Source organism: Jaculus jaculus, chromosome 5 (assembly GCF_020740685.1).
Source record: "Jaculus jaculus isolate mJacJac1 chromosome 5, mJacJac1.mat.Y.cur, whole genome shotgun sequence".
Taxonomy (NCBI): Eukaryota; Metazoa; Chordata; class Mammalia; order Rodentia; family Dipodidae; genus Jaculus; species Jaculus jaculus.
The window spans coordinates 174,174,879-174,193,133 of record NC_059106.1 but is presented as its reverse complement, the minus strand read 5'-3'; the positions used below and the strand labels follow the sequence as shown (position 1 = coordinate 174,193,133).

The 18,255-nt window shown below is 39.8% G+C and overlaps 1 protein-coding gene across 1 annotated transcript in view; it reads left to right on the top strand.

The window, feature by feature from the left end:
- Babam2 (BRISC and BRCA1 A complex member 2) overlaps positions 1 to 18,255 on the top strand; it is a 442,166-nt gene that overhangs the window by 78,026 nt on the left and 345,885 nt on the right. The window contains exon 4 of the mRNA XM_004669403.2: positions 16,084 to 16,178. Coding sequence (XP_004669460.1) covers positions 16,084 to 16,178 — 95 coding nt within the window. The remainder of the gene's footprint in view (positions 1 to 16,083; positions 16,179 to 18,255) is intronic.

Here is an 18,255-nt window from a genome sequence, read left to right as displayed (position 1 = left end):
CTCCCGAGTTCTGGATCTTCTTTATTTTTGATGCATTTGTGAGAAACTGAGTCATTAGTCCTGTAGAGTTTCCTACAGACTGAACTTGTACTATTTCATTCCTATGGTGCCATTTTAGACACATTTCTCTCTTTAGCACATTCTGTGTGAGTTGATATTTAGTTCTCGAAGCCTGCTTGGGTTCAGGTTTATTCTTTGGCAAGAATATTTCATAAGGTGCCATATTTTCCCTCCCAGAACTGTATTGTATCTGGCTGTCTTTTTTTTTCCCCCTTGGTGCTGAGGGTTAAGCCAGGGCTTCATGTGCGTGTTGGCTGAACATTAGCTGTGACACTAAGCAACTCTGGCCTTTCATGGATACCCTTCAGTGGCCTTTGTTAGATAATTTGTTTAGGTTGCAAGGTGAACTGGGCCTGATGGCACAAGCCTGCTATCCTAGTACTCAGGAGGCTGAGGCAGAAGGATCATGGGTTTGAAACTAGTCTGGGCTATATAGCAAGGTCTTAAAGTACAGTCTTAAAAGAAAAACAGAACTGGAATATCTCTTCTTCAGTTATAGTTGGAATACTTCTATAATCAGGAGTTTTTACTGATCAAGTATTTGGTAATCCTGAATATAATTGCTTTAGGAAGGATAGGATAAATGCTTGATATTTTCCTTTTTTAATTGATTTTCATAATGAGTAAATTCTTTTGCATTTTCTAAAAATAAATAATGATTTTTATAAAAAGGTATCACTAATAATTACTTTAAAATTGTTTGCTGTGTTTCTGCCCCTTGCACTTACTGTTGTTTTTGATGCTTAAATTGACCCACCTTGGGCCTGGGGAGCCTCTTTGTGATGGCTCCGAGTCTTGTTGGAATGACAAAGCCTTTGGTAGCTTTCTTGCTTTCCTGCCAGGATAGGTGTTTGGGGCTCCTCTTGTACTTTTTGCTCTGCACCTCAGGCTGGTCTTTCCATTCTTCTAGTTCCACCAGTTTTACCTCTTGTGAAGAAATTGCTATGCTTTGCAAAAATGCCTGTCTGTCTTTAGTGAATTGTAGAGCCAACTCTCCCAGAGCTCAGGTTATGTGTTTGGTTTGATTAAATTGATTGGTATGTCAGGTTTAATAGCATAGACTGTTCTTTGCTTTAAGTTCTTTGTTTGTTCAGCATTTGGTTCCTTTACTTGCCTTTTTGAGTACAGGCTTTCTGCCTTGCTTACTATTTGTGGGACAGAAACCAAAGTATTGGTGCCCCATCTCATGGAATTGATCTTTAGTGGCCCAGTTTGCATGCTACTTTCTTAGAGAGTTGTCACTGAATGAGCAAAATCACTAGGGATGTGGTTTTGAAAACTCATAGAGTGTCATGGGGAGATAATAAACCTTTCATTTCTCCAGGAGGAACATGCATTATTAATTAAGCAGCAATTCTTCCTACCATAGCTTGGATTCCAGAAACAGCAGAACTTGAAACAAGAATTTGGAAACATATAGTTTATTTGGGAGGTGATTTCTGGGAGTATAGAGAGGTATTGAGTAAAAAGAGAGAAACCAAAATAGAGTGCCCTCCATATGTGATCTAGTGAGAGATCATACATGGTATCTTCTACTTATATCTCTATAGTGTTCTTTAATCTAGAACAGTTCTCATAACTTTTAAATTTCTATTTTCTCATTCAGTATAGTTTTAGAGTACAGGCCTTTTGTTTGTAGACTGCTCTTCAATTTAGTTGGTGGAACTTCCTCTTCAGGACATAATTTAGGTGAAATATTTGCTCAAGCTCCCCAAACAGCTAGTGGTGTATGCTTTCAGTGCAGTCATCTTGGTGTTCCTGACTGGATTTTATCATTGTTGGTGTTGCTGAGTTTGAGCGTGTGGTTCAGTTAAAATTGCTGCTTACAGGGTTAGAGAGACAGCGTAGCAGTTAAGGTGCTTGCCTGCGAAGCCTAAGGATCCGTTTTACTCTCTAGATCCCAGTAAAGTGAGGCAAGTGCTTGTCACACATGCCCACTAGGTGGCACACGTGTCTGGAGTTTGCTTACAGTGGCTGAGGCCCTGGTGCACCAGTTCTTTCTGTCTCTCTCTGCCTCTGTCACTCTATGTATTGCTAAAAAAACAAAAAAACCTGCTGCTTCCAAATTTTTCCATTATAAAGATGTTTCTCCATTATAATTAATTAGTAACACATGAAATAGTGCTTTGAGACTATGTTGCATTCCCCAACATGTTGGTGGTTTTAGTATCCATTAATAATCCCATTCTGCATCACTTATTTCTGTGTGCTAGTAGCTATTTTTGTACTTATTTTATCTCTCTTCCTTTCTCTCCCTTTCTTTAAAAAAATTTTTTTTTTTCAGGGTGTGGGTCTAACTTTAGCCTGGACTGACCTGGTACTTATACTGTAGTCCCAGACTGGCCTTGAACTAACTCACACTGATTCTCTTACCTCTGCATTTTGAGTGCTGGGATTAAAGGCATGTGCCGCCACACCCAGCTTTTATATCTCTCTCTTTTAAAAAATATTTTATTTTATTGATTTGAGAGAGAGAGAAGCCAGTAGAGAGATAGAAAGAATGGGCGTGCCAAGGCCTTCAACAACTGCAAATGAACTCCAGAAGCATGCATCACCTTGTGCTTCTGATTTATGTGGGTATTGGGGGAGTCAAACCTGGGTCCTTTGGCTTTGCAGGCAGGCACCTTAACCACTAAGCAATCCCTCCAGCCCTTCTCTCTTTTTTAATAAAATATTTTTATTTATTTATTTGAGAGAGAGAAAAAGAAAGAGAGAGAAAGAGAGAGAGAGAGAGAGAGAGAGAGAGAGAGAGAGAGAGAAGATGGAGCCACTAGGGCTGCAAATGAACTCCAGACTCCAGCACCATTTTATGTGTCTGGTAACATGGGAACTGTGGAATTGAACCCAGGCTGGCAGGCCTTTTAAGCAAGAGCCTTTAATCATTGAGACATTTTCTCAGTCCAATATTTTATCTCAATGTTACTTAGATTGCAAGGCTTATTGGGACTATTATGGTGTGCATATTAAATATTCCTTAAAAGGTTCATAGGTTGAATGCTTGGTTCCCAACTGGTGGTACTATTAAGAGATGACTGAATTCATGACACACTGAGTTTATCACTGGGTTAAGCATTGATGAGTTCATAGTTGAATGGTTATTAGGAGTAGAGCCTCCTTTGAGGAAGTTGGCCAATAGGGACATGACTTTGGGGATATGTCTTGTCCTTGTATACTTTTTTTTTTTTGTCTGGTTCTCTCTACTCCCTGGCTCCCATCAGGTGAGCAGCTCTCCTCCACTATGCCCTTCTGCCGTGTTTCTGTCATGGCCCTGGAGAGGAGCTGATCAGGGACTGAAACCTCTGAAACCATGAGCCCCAAATTCTTTCTTCCTGTCATCAGCCGATTTTTTTTTAATTTTTAATTTTTAATTTTTTTAATTTTTATTAACATTTTCCATGATTATAAAATATATCCCATGGTAATTCCCTCCCTCCCCACCCCCATCATCAGCCGATTTTTTGAGAGGGCAGAATTTTGTAACTTTTTTTCTGTTACTGGCATTATTTAACACAGTATACATATTTCATAGTTTTTGAGGGATTGGGTAAAGTGATAAGTGAAGACTTTGTCTTTAGGGCTGGAGAGATTTCTCAGTGGTTAAAGTTCTTGGTTACAAAGCTTGCTGACCCAGGTTTGATTCCCCAGGACACATATAAAGCCAAATACACAAAGTGGCATATACATCTGGAATTCGTTTGCAATGGCATGAGGTCTTGGCATACCCATACTTCTCTCTCTCTCTCTCCTTGCCAAAAAAAAAAAAAAAAAAAAAGACTGTGGGGCTGCTTGCAAAGCCTGCTGGCCTGGGTTCAGTTCCCTAGTATCCATGCATAGTCAGATGCACAAAGTGGTGCATGCATCTGGATTTTATTTGCAGTGGTAAGAGGCCCTGTTACACCCATACACACATACTCTGTTTCAAATTAAAAAAAAACAAAACAAAACTACTATGTTTTTAGAAATGAGGAAAGAAGCCTTCTTTTATTCTGCTAGTTTTTCCCAAACATGTGCACATGCATGCTCTTTTTCTTCAGCTCCTCAACTAGAGAGTGCTAGATTTACATTTTCCCCCTCCTAGTCTAATATCAGTGTTTTTTTTATTTTTAACTCCATCAAATAGCAATGCCTACTTTTTCTTCCTTGTAAATGCAACACTACTTACTGTGTACATTGAATCCAACCTGTTTCATTCTTTCACAGTGATTGTTAGCCTGTAGAATGTGAAACACAAGTGTGCAGCAGAGGTTATACCTACATCAGGGGTCTGTGAGTGTATGTATGTGTGTGAATGAAAATCCAATCGTCTAGCACGCCTAGGCCCTAGTATGAGCTCAAGTACTGCATCAAGCAGTCAGCAACAATGAAATCATGTTTGGTTGCTACATTGTCCTTTAGTTGTGTTTCCCTAGCTGCTTGCTACTTCATGACAGTAACCTTTACTGAATTGCTTTGAAATTACATCTAATTCCTGATAACTTTAAAACTATAGCAATTATAGGAAGATTGAGAAAATTTCCCTTCTTTTTATGAGGTCAGATTTATTACATTCATTAAATAATTGGTAATAAATTTCAGTAATGAAACAGCTTGTGAATATGCATTAGGAAATTACTATGACTAAAATTTTCTGCAGTAGAATATTTATTGCTTATTATAGTAATGCTAATTTATAACAGTTTACTTAAAATATTGTTATTTTATGCCTTGAAATAAGTATACAAGAATGTGGGTCAAAAGTTCATTTAAAACTTATTATAATATCTGAAGATGGGACATGATATGCATTTCCCAATCAGGCTAAGTTATAAGAATCAGTAACATGGTAGAGTCCCTCTGATACACCTAAGAGTCATGTATCTCTATTTTTATTTTATTTATTTATTTGACAGAGAAAGAGGGAGAGAGAGAGAACGAGAGAGTGAGAGAGCGTGCGAGAGAGAATGGGTGCGCCAGGGCCTCCATCCACTGCAAACGAACTCCAGATGCGTGCTACCTCTTGTGCATCTGGCTATTGTGGGTCCTTTGGAATCAAATCTGGGTTCTTTGGCTTTGCCGGCAGACACCTTAACCGCTAAGCCATCCCTCCAGCCCTTATGTATATAGTTTTAAAAACGTTTTTACTTATGGGAGAGAGAAATGGGCTACCTGGGATTGTAAGCAGGTACCTGGCTTACATCTGGATGTGTAAACTGTCTTACTGTAAACTATTGAACAATCTAATGTGTTTCTCTAAATGAAAATAGGATAGGTATTGTGAAGTTGGGGGCTAGCATGTAGAATAATGCTGAGTTATTTCTAGCATCAATGAAGAAATTGAGAAAAACTGACCTGTAGTTATGTTCTTGTCTGTGTGTCTGTCTGTCTCTTTGTCTTTCTTTCTCTTTGGTCTCAAACTTACAACTCTTGCCTCAGTCTCTAAGTACTCAGATTATAGACTTGGCTGGTTGGCTGGCTTTCTTTCATTTTTTATTTTTTTTTCAAATTTTTACTAACAACTTCCATGATTATAAAAAATATCCCATGGTAATACCCTCCCTCCCCCCTTTTTCCCCTTTGAAACTCCATTCTCCATCATATCCCCTCTTCCTCTCAATCAGTCTCTCTTTTATTTTGATGTCATGATTTTTCCCTCCTCTTATAATGGTCTTGTGTAGGTAGTGTTGGGCATTGTGAGGTCATGGATATCCAGGCCGTTTTGTGTCTGGGGAGCACATTATAAGGAGTCCTACCCTTTCTTTGGCTCTTACATTCTTTCCGCCACCTCTTCCACATTAGACCCTGAGCCTTGGAAGGTGTGCTAGAGATATTGCAGTACTGAGCACTGCGGTCATTTCTTTCCAGCACCATGATACCTTCTGAGTCATCCCAAGGTCACTGCCATCTGAAAAGAGAAGATTCTCTACCAAAAGTGAGAGTGGCATTAATATATGGGTATGAACATTAAGAGAAGTGCTTACTGGACAGTTTGATGAGCATAGTATATACATTTAGCCAGACAGCAACAGATGTTATACCCCTAGGGCTCATGACTATCCCTGTTTTAAGTTTTCAGTATCAGGGATATATTCCTTCCCATGGAGCGGGCCTTAAGTCCAATTAGAGGGCAGGTGGTTTCCACCATGACAAATGTGCACTACTGCACCCATTGGCTCATTTGGCCTGGCTGGCCAAATATAAGGCTTGCAGTGACCACTGTTGAGTATCTTCACTGGTGATTTCTCTTTCTCCCATTGAACTGCATGCAGAATGGCTTCTTCTAGCTTTCTGTCAGCTCGTCTACATGGAGGAGGTTATCAGCTCAGTTCCAGCAGGATTTCTCAGTGGCCTTACAGCCCAAGTATGTGGAGTCTTTAGCAGTAGGGTCTTACCATTTATTCCTGGTGGGAAACCAAGGGCCTTGGTGATGACCCATAATGTTTTGGGGGCATCAGGGACTTCCCTGGCCAACATCTCACTGGAAGGTATCCCATTCCTGGCACTGAAAGTTTTCTAGCAACAATCGATGGCTCCTGAGTGTTCCATTGTCCAAAAAAGTAGGATTCCATATGATTCATTTATATCCTCTTAGATTTTGATTAGCCCTCCCTCCACCTTTCCTTTACTTAATCTCTTCCCCTGACCTCACTTTGGGCCTTTTCACTCCCATTAATCTATTCTTCTACTTACATATATACAATACCATCCTATTAAGTACCCTTTCCCTTCCTTTTTTTTTTCCTTTTTCTTCCATGTATATTTCTTTTCTAGTTTACTTAAAAAAAACATTTTATTTATCTATTTTACTTATTTATTTGAGACAGAGGGAGAGAGAGATAGAGAGAGTGAGAATGGATGCTCCAGGGCCTCCAGTCATTGCAGATGAGCTCCAGACGCATGTGCCAACATGTGCATCTGGCTTACATGGAACCTGGAGAATTGAACCTGGATCCTTAGGCTTTGCAGGCATATGCCTTAACTGCTAAGCCATCTATCCAGACTTGGCTTTCTTTTCAACATATCCCCAGCCTGTAATAATGGCCCAACAACAGAATGTGCTGGATAATGGAGGAGCATATGAGCACATTGTCCTTTGAGCTAGTCATGGAAAGCTGGATGACATTTCTGATCTTTTCATTCCCTTTACTTTTTCTCCTAATCAGTGTTTCCTTTTGGTTTGTGATGTCCTGGTAGTTACTGATAAGCCACATGTCATGATGTAGTCTGAAATCTGACTAGTCTGAATTGAGATGAGTGAAATACATATCAGATTCTGCAGTGTTAAAAAGAACGTTAGTTATCTCACTAATAATTAACTTTTTTTATTTGATTTTTTGAGGTAGGGTCTCACTCTGGCCCAGGCTGACTTGAACTTCACTATGTAGACTCAGGGTGGCCTTGAACTCACAGCACTCCTTCTACCTCTGTTTCCTGAGTGCTGGGATTAAAGGCAAGGGCCACCATGCCTGGATAATAATAACTTTTATATTGATTACATAGTGAGTTTTTAAAAAAATATTTTATTTATTTATTTATTTGAGGCGGGGGGGGAGAGAGAGAGAGAATGGTCATGCCAGGGCTTCCAGCCACTGCAAATGAACTCCAGATGCATGCACTACCTTGTGCATCTGGCTTATGTGGGTACTGGGCCATCAGCCGAGGTCCTTTGGCTTTGTAGGCAAGCGCCCTAACCACTAAGTCATCTCTCCAGCCTGATATATATTTTTTTTAAGTGAGCTTTTATTCTATCCCAAACTGACCTGGAACTCACTCTGTAGCACAGGCTAGTCTCATACTCATGGTGATCCTCTTACTTCAGCCTATCAAGTGTTGAGAATAAAGGTGTTCACCATAACACCTAGCTTGGCTGCATATCAAAATGGTTCTATTTTGTGTGTGTGTGCGTGTGTGTGTGATATGTATATGTGTATGTATATATATATGTACTTTTTTCCCCCTGAGATAGGGTCTTACTCTAGCCCAGGTTGATCTGACTCACTCTGCAGTCCGAGGCTGGCCTTGAACTGACAGAGATCCTCCTACCTCTACCCCCTGATTACTGGGATTAAAGGCGTGTGCCACCACACCCAATTTATTTTGTATATTGGCTAAATAATATGTAGTAATGTAGTTTATTTTGTTACTAATTTAGCCATTAAGATTAATTATCAGTGTAAGATAAGGAGTGAAGACTTCATCTATCTCTTCCATTGGTCCCACTTAAAAAACCCAGACTACTTGGAGATTATATACAGCAGCTAAGAGGAACTCTGAAAAGGAACAGGGCCTCTCTCTGGTTCAGTCTTGAATGTCTATGCTAACTGAGTCAGGAATTCGGTCTCCAGAGGCTGTACATGACATGCCTTTTGTTTGATGTTCCTGAAGAGCAACCTTGAAGGGACCAAGAGCAGATCACAGGTTGCCATGGGTGAGGAAAGTTGGAAAAGTTGATACAAATTGATAAAAGAAGGTATTTTGGAGAGAGAATTATTCTGTACCTAGTGTTGATGATACTGTATTTATGCCAATCTGTTTGTGAGATACACTTATATACCTATGCAAAGGATGCAATTTACAAATTTTAAGTTATAAATTAAATTTTACTGTTTCTATTTTATTGTTTGATATGACTACTAATAAGTTTAAAATTAAATGTGGTGGCTTGTGTTATGACTTCTGTTGCACAGTACTACTTCAGATATTAGAAATGCAAAATCTTAAAAGAAGGGTGTGGTAGAGTACGGCTTGAAAGAAAAGGTAGTTGAGATTACCTGTTTAGTTGTCCTCATTATCATCCTCTCTTTTGTAGGCATTTTTGAGAGCCCAACACATGACAGTATGCCTCCTCTCAGTTGTAATTCTTTATAATCTCATTTACTTACTACTGGAAAAGGAATTCTACCTCTTAAACTGAATAGCATGATGTGCAATGAAAACATTAATGGGCTATTAATCATTAGTGATGTCATTGGATATGTAAGCAGATGACATTTGATAAGTTGGCAGACTTGTGGTGATATCCTTGGGGTGAATATTCAGGTTCACAGCACTACTGAGTGATGTTATTATTTACATTTTTGTGCCCAGGAGTACTGATTAATTGGTCTGTGGCTGCCGTACTGGTGGCTTCTGGAAGCATGCCCAGTCAGTCTGTCTGCGACTGTATGTTGGAGGTCTCTCCCCAAATCAGAGCCCATCTTAGAATATTATGATGGGCTGTAACTAGGTGAGTCTAATAAGATTGGTATTTAATAAGGAGAAATTTAAAATCCTGAAATAAATTCTAAAATTCAGCTGTCCCAGACAAGAATGAGGGCTATGTTGGTTAGCAGTAGTGTGTATGCAGGAGTCTCAGGCTTCTAGCAGGTAGGAAGCATAATACCAGACACTGCTGACAGAGCTGCCTGAGCAGCTGTTTCAGAGCTCAGTGGTTGTTAGCACTGCAAGTTCAGTATTTACAATCGTCCCTATGAGTGTGGTGGATGCTGGCACACATCCAGAGAGGTAGAGTGGCACGGAGAGGAACTGGACCAAGTCAGACAAGGCACAGCAAGGCTGAAAGAGAAGTCACAGGAGTTACTTTTCAGTGTTTGAAGGGTGATGATTTTAAAAGATAAATTTGTTCCATAAACTCCTAAGAGCCAGTGGATGGAATCTGGGGAGGGGAGAGTATACATTTCAATGTAAGAAAACACTAGGAGTTGGAGCTAATTCTTAGAATTGAGTCAACTCTCTAGTCTTTTAAAACTCCATTGCTTGAGCCTTCCTTCCTTTTTGAGAATTTCCTTCCTCTTGGCATTTTTCTGAACTCACCCTTACTTCCCATACTTGGAATTTTAATAAATAATCAATGAATTCAGCAATTTATGAGAATACTTTGAATTGTTTCCTTTCTTTTTTCAAGGAGGGTCTCACTCTAGCTCAGGCTGACCTGGAATTCACTATGTGGTCTCAGGCTGGCCTCGAGCCCACAGTGATCCTCCTATCTCTGCCTCCTGAGTGCTGAGATTAAAGGTTTACATCCGTGCTGGGCTGAATTGTTCCTTTAGAACTGTGTCCTCAACTTTGAGGTTGTTAAAAGCATGCTGACTTTGCATTGGAGAAGTAGAGGAGTTGGGGACAGGCTGCATCTCCTCTCCATGGGCAGAGCTGGGCAGGGCCAGGGAGTGGCCCATGTGGTGTGGTCTGTTTGGAAGCTCTGGTGACTGCATCCCATTGAGTTTCTGAGGATACCTTTTGAAGTATGTCAGGTGCCCAATCAGGGAGAAGTGCTTCATAACTGGGATTTCTATGAATTCACAGATGTGCCTTTGGAAAGAAAGGAATTGATTCTGCTACACTGATCCTGCTATGCCAGCCTAATAAGTTTCAGGGAATAATGAAAAATAAGCTTTGAAACTATTTTTGTTCTTAGGTGGCTATAACATTTCTAATTTCTAAATTTTAGGTTTAGATTTTATTATGGAGATTATAGATGGAATTTAAGAGAAGGAAGGAATGTAGAGCTCTTATCCAAGAAGAGGTTCTGGATAATGGAAAAGCCCACTAGAAACCTAGACTGGGGTCTCTTATGGGATTGGATGGGGGCTGAAGGAAACAGGGAACTCCTTTAAGGGAGAAGAGATCTAGGGAGGGACTCCGTTTAGGCAGAAAGAGATGAGGTAAGGCTTGACCCTTCTGGTATTTCTGGCCTCTAATTATGACTTTTTTTTTAAACCTCACCTTATATCACCTCAGGTTCTATTTTTATTTCTTTGTTCTTCTGCCTACTCTTACTTTTTATGAAAAGTTGAAGTAAGCAGTAACCAAGAAATCTGTACTCAGTGTTCACATCACCTCTAGGGTGAAATAAAGGAAACAGAGTGTGATTGCTCTGCTGTGTGATTTGTGTTGGCACTTCCTCCACCGTGTCTGCCTTGAGGTCAGGTGCTGTTTTCTACTTCCTGTATAACTCCCCAGGTGGCCAGTGTGCACATCTGTGCATGGTGGTTTTTAATAAATGCTCTTGACTGATTTACTGGCTGTTCTCCATAGTAAAAAATACAAAAACAACAACAACAAAAAAGAAACACCAAAAAATGCTACAGTCTACTTCAAAGAGACTATTGAGTATTGAAGCAAAATGTTTCAGCAAAAGGTTGAAGGTAAGAATCTGAGAAATTCTAAAAGGTATGAACATTGTGAGATTCTGAAAGGCATTTAAATTCTCTTCTTTGATTTGAAAGATTCATGTAGTGTTTCAATAATATAATTTAGCAAATATTCTTTTTGCTATATTTTTAACAGTTCTTTTCAGTTGAAAGTTTAATTTGATATACAATATTCCTTTTTTAAAAAATAACTTTACTGTGAATTCAGATTCTTGATGGCTTTAAGTTTTAAAAAATCAACAAAAATTTAAAACTACATCTTATTCCCTACTACTCTGTTTTTAAAGGATTCATTTAAGAAAATTCTTGCAAACATACTTGGAAGTATTTATATTCTTTGCTTTACTTAAGAGCTTCTTTAAATGTAGAACTCTCCAAATTGTATTTCAAGATGATTTTATTTATAAAAAATAAATTTACCCATAACCACTTTGTAATTTATTTGTTTGTAAGATCATATTTCTTGAAAGTAGGGCAAATTCTTGCATCAGATTAAAAAATCACAGCTTTATTGAATATTATTTGCATACCAGGCAATTCAACCCCTTAAAGTATTTAGTGGTTTTTACTAGCAAGCGCTTTTAACCACTGAGCTGTTGTCTCTCTCTAGCCCTGATTCAGTGATTTTCAGTATAGTCACAAAGTTGTACAGTGCTAGTTCTAGAACATTCTTGTCACTGCAAAAAGCAAAATTAATGGCTGGAGGGATGGCTTAGTGGTTAAGGCGCTTGCCTGCAAAGCCAGAGGACCGTGGTTCGATTCTCCAGGATCCACTTTAAGCCAGATGCACAAGGTGGCACATGCATCTGGAGTTCATTTACAGCAGCTGGAGGCCCTGGCATGCCCATTCTTTCTCTATCAAATAAATAAATAAAATACATTAAAAAAGTTATATGTTAGCATTTTCTATTTCTTTTCCCTAGCCCCAGATTCTGGTATTCATTAATCTACTTTGTATCTTTGGATTTGCATGTTCTGGATATTTTGTAAATGGAACCATAAAGTAATATGCACAGGTCCAAGACATTCTAAACATGCTCCCAACTTTTGACCCTTATTTCTAGCTTTTAAAAATTAGCATTATAGCTGGGTGTGGTGGCGCAGGCCTTTAATCCCAGCACTCGGGAGGCAGAGGTAGGAGGATCGTCTTGAGTTTGAGGCCACCCTGAGACTACATAGTGAATTCCAGGTCAGACCCTACCTCGAAAAACCACAAAAAAATTAGTATTATATTCTGGCTTCTCTTTAGATTACATAACTCTTACATCTTTAAAAAAGTTAGTGTTCATATTTTCAAAGTTCACTCTCATAGCATGTGTCATTTGGTACTAGGATGCTATTTAATAAGATATGACTGAGTTCTCTAATAGCAGGATTTTCCCTCTTTAGTGCATAGTACCTTTGACAAAGTTCTTTTTTTCACTCACTGGAAGAGTATGAAATAGGTGATTTGCGGCCTGGATCGAGTGTGAGCGGAAGGGAAGTCAATATTAAGGTCATTTCTAAGGAAGTATTGAGATATCTTGCTTTGCTGGTTCATTTGCTCCTCCTTCCCTCTCTCCCTGTCTTTTTCCCTCCCCACTCCTTCCTTTCCTCCCTCTCTCTTTTCCTTCCCTTCCTCTGTCCTTTCTTTCCTTCCTTTTTCTTTCTCCTCCCTCACTTCCTTCCCTCCCCTTTCTCCTTCCTGTCTTTCCTTCCTGAGGCAGGGTCTCACTCTAGCTCGGGCTAACCTGGAACTTACTACATTGCTCAGGCTGGCCTCAAATTCAGTGGCAATTTTTTTCCTGCCTCAGCTTCCTGAGTACTATAGGAGTAAGCCACCATGCCTGACTTGCATTCTCTTCCTCCCTCCCTCCCTCCCTTCCTTTCTCTTTTACTTTTAACTGGCAGATTCCATAAATATAGACAATAAAACCATAATAATTCCCTTCCTGGCAAATCCGCCCTCTAGCAAATCCCTTCCCCTTTTCAATTAGTCTTTTATTTTGATGTCATCATCTTTTCCTCCTGTTATGAAGGTCTTATGTAGGTAGTTTGAGGCACTGTGAGGTAATGAGTATCAAGGCTCTTTTGTGTCTAGAAGATTGCATTGTAAGCAGTCCTAGCTTTCCTTTGGCTCTTACGTTCTTTCTGCTACCTCTTCCACAGTAGACCCTGAGCCTTGGAGGGTGTGATGGTGTTGTCACAGTGCTGAACACTCCATTATCACTTCTTAGCACTATGGTGAGTTTTGAGTCACCCCAGTGGTCACTGTCATCTGAAAAGAGAAGCTTCTGTAATCAAAAGTGAGAGTAGCTAGGTGTGGTGGTGCACACCTTTAATCCCAGCACGTGGGAGGCAGTGGTAGGAGGATCACTGTGAGATTGAGGCCACCTGTAGACTATATAGTGAATTCCAGGTCAGCCTGGACTAGAGTGATACCCTACCTTGAAGCCCCCCCCCCAAAAAAAAGAGTGAGAGTAGCATTAATATATGGGTGTAAACGTTAAGTACTTACAGGAAAGTTTGGTGGGCATAATATATGCATTTAGTTAGATAACAGCAGGCATTACATTCCTAGTGCTCATGACCTCCCCTACCGTAGGCTTTTGACTAGGTTTTTAGTACCAGGCAAGTATTCCCTCCTGTGAAGCAGGCTTCCATTTCAATTAGAGAGTGGTTGGTTTCCCCTGTGACAGACATGCTACTATTGTACCTATTGACAGATTTGGCCAGGCTGTAGTGTCCACTGCTGTTGAGCAGCATTGATGATTTCTCTCTCCCAAAGTGTTCCATGCAGGATAACTCTTTCCAGCTTTTGGACAGCTAGCCAATAGGGAGGAGGTTTCCATTGAGCTGATTTTCTTTCTTTCTTTTTTTAAAAATTAATTTATTTTTATTAACAACTTCCATGATTATAAACAATATCCCATCATAATGCCCTCTCTTCCCCCACTTTCCCCTTTGAAACTCCACTCTCCATCATATCCTCTCCCCTTCTCAATCAGTTTCTTTTTTTTTATTTTGATGTCATCATATTTTCCTCCTATTATGATGGTCTTGTGTAGGTATCAGGCACTGTGAGGTTGTGTATATCCAGGCCAGTTTGTGTCTGGAGGAGCACGTTGTAAGGAGTCCCACCCTTCCTTTGGCTCGCCACCTCTTCTGCAATGGACCCTGAGCTTTGGAAGGTGTGATAGAGTTATCGCAATGCTGAGCACTCCTCTGTCACATCTTCCCAGCACCATGATGCCTTCTGAGTCATCCCAAGGTCACTGCCATCTGAAAAGAGAAGGTTCTCTACCAAAAGTGAGAGTAGCATTAATATATGGGTATGAACATTAAGAGAAGTGCTTACTGGGCACAGTTTGATGAGCATAGTATATACATTTAGCCAGACAGCAGCAGACATTACATCCCTAGGGCTCATGACTGCCAGACAGCAGCAGATATTACACCTCTAGGGCTCATGACTATTCTGTTGTAGATTTTCAGTATCAGGGATGTATTCCCTCCCACAGAGCAGGCCTCCAGTCCAATTAGAGGGCAGTTGTTTTCCACCATGACAGATGTGCCACTATTGCACCTATTGGTTCATTTGGCCTGACTGGCCAAATATAAGGCTTGCAGTGTCCACTGTCGAGTATCTTCACTGGTGATTTCTCTCTCTTCCGTTGAATTGCATGTAGAATGGCTTTTTCCAGCTTACTGTCAGGTGGTCTACATGGAGGATGTTATCATGAGAAGATTTTCTTAAGAGTGTAAAGAGATTGGCTTATTAAAGAATTATAGTACTGTTCCTGGAAATAGAGACGTCAGCTAGATGGAAGAGGAGAGTGAGAGCAGAGTCACACTGATTACATTTTTATTCTTGGTGAGTCAGATGTTGAAATGCCTCCTATCTGGAGATTTAAGGGCTTAAATTAGAATTAAAGTCTGAATGTTTAAATTTGGATATCATTATATAGACTTATCATTTGAACAGTAAAAATGAATGAATTGACAGCATTGTATTGTATGCAAGTGTGTATAGGTTGTATATGTGTACAGAAGCATAGGCACCCTTAAATATCTACAGCTCAATATATGTTAGATTATCAATACATTAGTCTGCTTATTTGTATTAGTAGAATGGTGAAGACTGAATCCATTGGATGAGCAGAGGATAAAAGGGAGCTAGTGAAGGAGGCAAAACAGAAACATAGTACTAGAACTTACAACACAAATGTGTTCATGAGACTTTGAAACTTGTATTTTCTTTAAGAATACCACCCCTACCAACACCACCACCACCACTACCACTACCACTTCCGCCACCACCATCATCACTAGCAGCAGTTCTGTATCACTTGCTGAGAGCTTGCTATATGCCTGTCTTCTCACACAAGTCTGTAACACCAGTAGCACTGTGGCCACACTTTACTAATGAAATACTGAAGGCTGAAGAAGTGAAAGCTTGCCCAGGAGCACAATTGAGGACCTTGAAATTACAACTCAAGCTTTTCTACTTTAAGCCAGATGTTTTTTTTTTTCCCCATTACACCACAGGTATGCTTAATTTTCGCAAGACAAGGGCTACGTTTAAAGAGAATCAGTCTTCAGTAAAGGCTTCTTAATCAGCAGGCAGTGATTGGACAGTTGTGTTTCCTATAAAAATAATCAGCATGTGCTTTGTGTGTGTACTGTCCTTCTGGGGTATTTATATTCACAGTGTATTCCACTTTTTTGATTGCTTCTTATGTATTTTAATTTAAAAGATGATATCAGTTCTTTTATTTAAAGAATTAATCATTCAGAAAATATTTTTCAAACTATTTTCTTAAACTAAATATAAATTTAACTTTTTCTTGTGTATTCTTCAGAATGTTCCTATATTAGAAAGGAAATAAGAAGGACCTATCATTTTCTTATATTTCAGGGGATATAATTTTCAATGCTCAATACCCAGAACTGCCCCCTGATTTTATCTTTGGAGAGGATGCCGAATTCCTGCCAGACCCCTCAGCTCTACATGTGAGTACTATAGGTTCCCTTGTATGATCTTTCTTTGTCGAAAAGAAAACAAAGTTGCCATCAGACAGTTGCTTTGTCAAATGTGGATCTTTCTCCCCCTTTCCTTTGTTCCATGAAATAAGTGCGATTTGTTATGTAGCAAAATCGTTAAAGAGAGTATTTTCCATTGTAGTTTTACTTTCAGAGTATTTTGAATTAACAAAAGTCTGTAGCAGTTGGTTGAAATGACTTCCCTTCAATTTAAAGACACATGTTGAAACCATTGTCTTTGTTTCAACATGGTTTTGTGCCTGTAGTCATTTTCTAGTGTTTCCTAACACTTCATCACAGCATTGGTTGGGACAGCATTTCTTGGCTTTTTAAGAGGCCTTTTATCAAATAGAAGTGAAAGTGGCAAGTTTAGACTTGTGTCCACATTATTTTGGCATCATTTTCAGAAGAGTACAAACCAGATTAAGTATTCTTTGTTGAGCAAGACCAAAATCTTATCAAATCAAAACAAAATGGGTCAGGCATGGAGGCATAAGCCTTTAATCCCAGCATTTAGGATCACAGTGAGTTCGAGGCCAGCCTGAGACTACATAGTGAATTCCAGGTCAGCCTGGACTAGAGTGAAACCCTGCCTCAACCCCCGCCCCCCAAAAATAAAATAAAATGTTTCTGGACTTACAGCAGGAATACTTACATTAGGGAGCAAAGGGCTGTGGCTGTGGTACTTGTTAGAGCATATGTAGTTCATGGAAATATGTGGTCTGCATAGCTGATGGAGAAAAACATGCACCATTTTGTTTAAATGTTTCTTTTTTTCCATTTCCAAATTCAAGTCTGCTGCAATATTTATATTATCTTCCTTGAAGAACAAGTATTAACTGAAACCCAGTTACCTTAAAATTTAGAACAAAGTTGTAAAATTGCTGTCAGTAAGAGTAGGATGAGTTGTAAGATTTTTAATAATTGTACATAAGCTGTTATTTGATTCTTTTAAAGGTTGCTAGTTAAATGTGGCCTCTTGAGATACCGTGGGGTAGGGATTTCTATCATATTACAATGGAGAAGCTCACCTGGGTGGAGGCACTGCCACAGGCCTCTTTCCTGTGCTCAAGCTGCCTGTGGAGGAAGACATGCTGGACGCCAGGGCTGTAGAGCCCAAGGGGTGCAGGGGTTTGAAGGCCCGCAGAAGAAGCAGTGTAGTAGAGGTAAAATTTTACTTTCTTGAAGAAAGAAATGAATGTGCAGAGACAGAATATTTCAGGCAGGGGAATGGGTTCAGCCAAGTTGAAGTTGTGATTTGGATAGTATGTGGCAGTAGCAGGCACTGATAGACTTGCTGAGCTGCAAGTTCACCCAAGAAAGCGCTACAGAAGGTTGGTTCCTCAGGACAGGATTATGGAGAGTCTTGAATACTGGATGGAGGGAAATGAGAGAAGGGGAATCACCTAAGGGGAATGTGGACAGGATAGTAGATTAAACGGAGACTGAGCACCAGAGCTGACAGACCTGGTTGATGCAAGAGGAACATTACATTGCTGAGGATAAGAAAGATGCGTTTATAGCTTCTGTTTTGGGGATTGCCGTTTAACTTTCAGTGCATGTCTTTAGTATTGGCAAGTATTGTAAATGTAGAATTTAAAAGAAAGGGCTTTAAGACTCATCTTATTTCACTCTTCTATTTTAGTACTGAGAAAATTTTGGTAGATTTATAAAATTCTGTGTTAGAGCTGATAAGCTTATTCCATTCTTGTGATGTTTTATTCCTGAGTGAAGTTATCACAAATGCTTTTGAGAAATTAACTGAAAAAGAACAACTCCCTCCCCTCCCCAAACCCAACAGTATAGTAAGAGAAAGATTGCAAATGCAGGGAGCACTTATTTCCTAGTGATGGTATTGGAAGGCCCCAGGGAGGCTTACTGAAGCCTTCCCCATGGTAAGTCCACAAAGCAAAAGGAGCTCAGCCAGGAGGTGTGCTGCCTGCCTGTTAGAAACACCAGGATGGAAAGACTCTGGTCCTCAGCAGCCACTCCCCTAAGTCTCCAGGGCTTCTCACTCTGCTGCTACCAGGCTGGCATTTGCTTGTAG